This window comes from Sardina pilchardus, chromosome 21, assembly GCF_963854185.1.
Source record: "Sardina pilchardus chromosome 21, fSarPil1.1, whole genome shotgun sequence".
Classification (NCBI taxonomy): Eukaryota; Metazoa; Chordata; class Actinopteri; order Clupeiformes; family Clupeidae; genus Sardina; species Sardina pilchardus.
In genome coordinates this window covers 11863714-11866213 of record NC_085014.1, presented here as the reverse complement: position 1 = coordinate 11866213, position 2500 = coordinate 11863714, and the positions used below count along the sequence as shown (strand labels likewise).

General features: G+C 48.7%; 1 protein-coding gene across 3 annotated transcripts in view; it reads right to left on the bottom strand.

Annotated features, from left to right (window-relative positions):
- The window catches only part of limch1b (LIM and calponin homology domains 1b), a 112174-nt gene that overhangs the window by 33779 nt on the left and 75895 nt on the right, over nucleotides 1-2500 (bottom strand). For all 3 annotated transcript variants that reach the window (XM_062524178.1, XM_062524179.1, XM_062524177.1), the window contains exon 7: nucleotides 858-1056. In XM_062524178.1, coding sequence (XP_062380162.1) covers nucleotides 858-1056 — 199 coding nt within the window. The remainder of the gene's footprint in view (nucleotides 1-857; nucleotides 1057-2500) is intronic.

Below are 2500 nucleotides of genomic sequence, written 5' to 3'. Positions count from 1 at the left end.
TCTATCTATCTATCTATCTATCTATCTCTCTCTCTATCTATCTATCTATCTATCTATCTATCTATCTATCTCTCTATCTCTCTATCTCTCTATCTATCTAAACACCTTTCCACCTATCTATCCAGCTCAACTGACAAACATACTAGTTTATCTCAGTCATTCATGCCTAAAAACAACTCGTTATACACACTATCTATCTATAAATCAACCTGTGTACAAACCTGCTTTAAGCACTGTGTTGATATGCATACTTAGGGTACAATCTCTACCAGTAGTATAACATAGCCTACTTTTAACCCTTCAAAACCCCATCCACCCATAGACCCAATCTGTCCATGTGAGCCTCTCCTCACACATGTGCAGGGAGAGGGCATCCAGGGGTCAGTTACTGGCCATGACAACGTCACTCCCGCGGACAACAACACTAAAACAATACGCACGGCACTGCCGCAGAAACCACCCGGCCGCTTTAAATAGCCGGCCGAGCGAAGCGCTGGACGCTGGACGCCTCAACGTGCTCATTACCGGGAGACAACGCACGGCCGCGCCGCTGCTCCCTGTCGCCGTGTTCGTGACACAGGGGGGGTCACCTTGGCATCAAAAACACACACATGCGCGTGCGCGCACACACACACACACTAGAGCTCACTCACTCAAATCCACTGAAAGAGCAGGAAAGGACAGGCACAGGTGCCTTGTGTGCTATGGTGAAACAATGAAACAACAAAATCAATCTATTAATCACTCTCTTTCACACACACACACACACACACACACTCACACACACACTCATACACATGCATTCTCACACACACATGCACACACACACACACATTGAGGGGAGGCGAAGCACCTACCATCGCTGCTGCCGCGGGCGACCAGTACGTCCGGTGAGGGGGTCTGTCGCGAGCGCGAGCCGAAGGAGTCCAGGCTGTCGAAGGAGTCCTCTCTCCCGTGGCGGGGGGGAGAGAGCGAGTCACTGCGCTCAGAGTCCCAGCAGTCGATGTAGCCGCTGTCCCGGATGCTGCGCTTAGGGCTGTCACAGTCCTCCGCTTCCTGCCCATGCACACACACACACACACACACACACACACACACACACACACACAGGTTCAATATCCTCTGATGTTCATCGTCCAGCTCTTGTCCTCATAAGTTGTCCTCCATGATGTTCCACTCCTCCCCATATAATAGTTCAGCTCCATCTCTCTCCCCCGGTCCCCCATGCTCCCTCTCCGGGCCTCTCTGAGTCCCAGCACTAATGAGAGGGAGACATTTCCTTCCTTCCATTCAACACTAACGCTCAGAGCACAAACGCGGTTCACCCTACCTCTACCACCCCTGCTCCATCTCTCTTTCTTTCTTTCTTTCTTTCTTTCTCTTTATCTCTTCCCTGCTTTCTAGCTTTTCTCTCTCTCTTGCTTTCAACATTTTGTCTTTCTCACTTCATTTTTGCATTCCTTTCTCTCTTTCTTTCTTTCTTACTTTTTGTATTTCACTTTCTTTCTCATTCACTTACTTCTCCTCCTTACTCCTTTCTCTGGCTCTCTCCTTCTCCGCGTCTCCGTACTCTTGCCCCGTCCGCTGGATGTCATTTCACGGTTCACAGGGCTAGTCCGATGTGAAAATGGGCGTAGGGTGCAGCAGCTTTGGCTCTGACACTGATGTTCTCATAAGCTCAGAGAGCGCTCCAGATCTCTGGTAAAAATCATCCGAGCACCTCCGAGAGACAGCCGACGGCCTCTGAGGCATTTAGCAACTACAGGCTCTCCTTTCAGGCCTTACTGATTTTATTCGGCAGGGTCCTAGGAGACTCTTTTTTTTTTCTCCGCTTGCGAAACTCGCCCAGCGGATGCAGACCTTTGCCGGTAATCGTGTATTTGTTTGTGTTTTGTTTGTGTTCAAACAAAACAAAACAAAAACGTTATCTATATGGACCATCGGGTGAAACGAAACACCGTAATTCAGTCTGGCCTGGTCAGGTACAAAACGGTCTGGGGGGGCGTTGTTGTTCAGGTGTGCCTTTAAGTGGATTTAGGCTATCGGTTTACAGGCCACTGTGAATGGCCAGTCACACTCCACTGTCCACCAGGAGTGGGTTAACATTGTGTGGAGGGGTTCGTGTCTCACGGCTGGAGACTGATTTATATTGATATTATGATCACGCAGGGATTTCAATGTGACTGGTGATGTTGCGGTTTGTTAATTTATTGTGCATGTGGAGACAGCTGAGGAGTCATTTAGTGCATGATTTCAGTGTACAGTTTCTAACGCGCTTGAACCAATAACACGTGACGACACAACCCATTTAGCCTTCTCTCCCCACCCTCTCCCTCTCCGACTCTATCTGCATCTATCTCTCTTTGTCCCTCTTTCTTTCTCTCTATTTCTGTCTCATTCTTGTTCCCTCTCTCTTTCCCTCTCTCTATCCATCTCTATCTCTCTTTCTCTCCCCCTTTCTTTCTCTCTCCCTCTCTGACTATCTATCTGAATCTCTCAC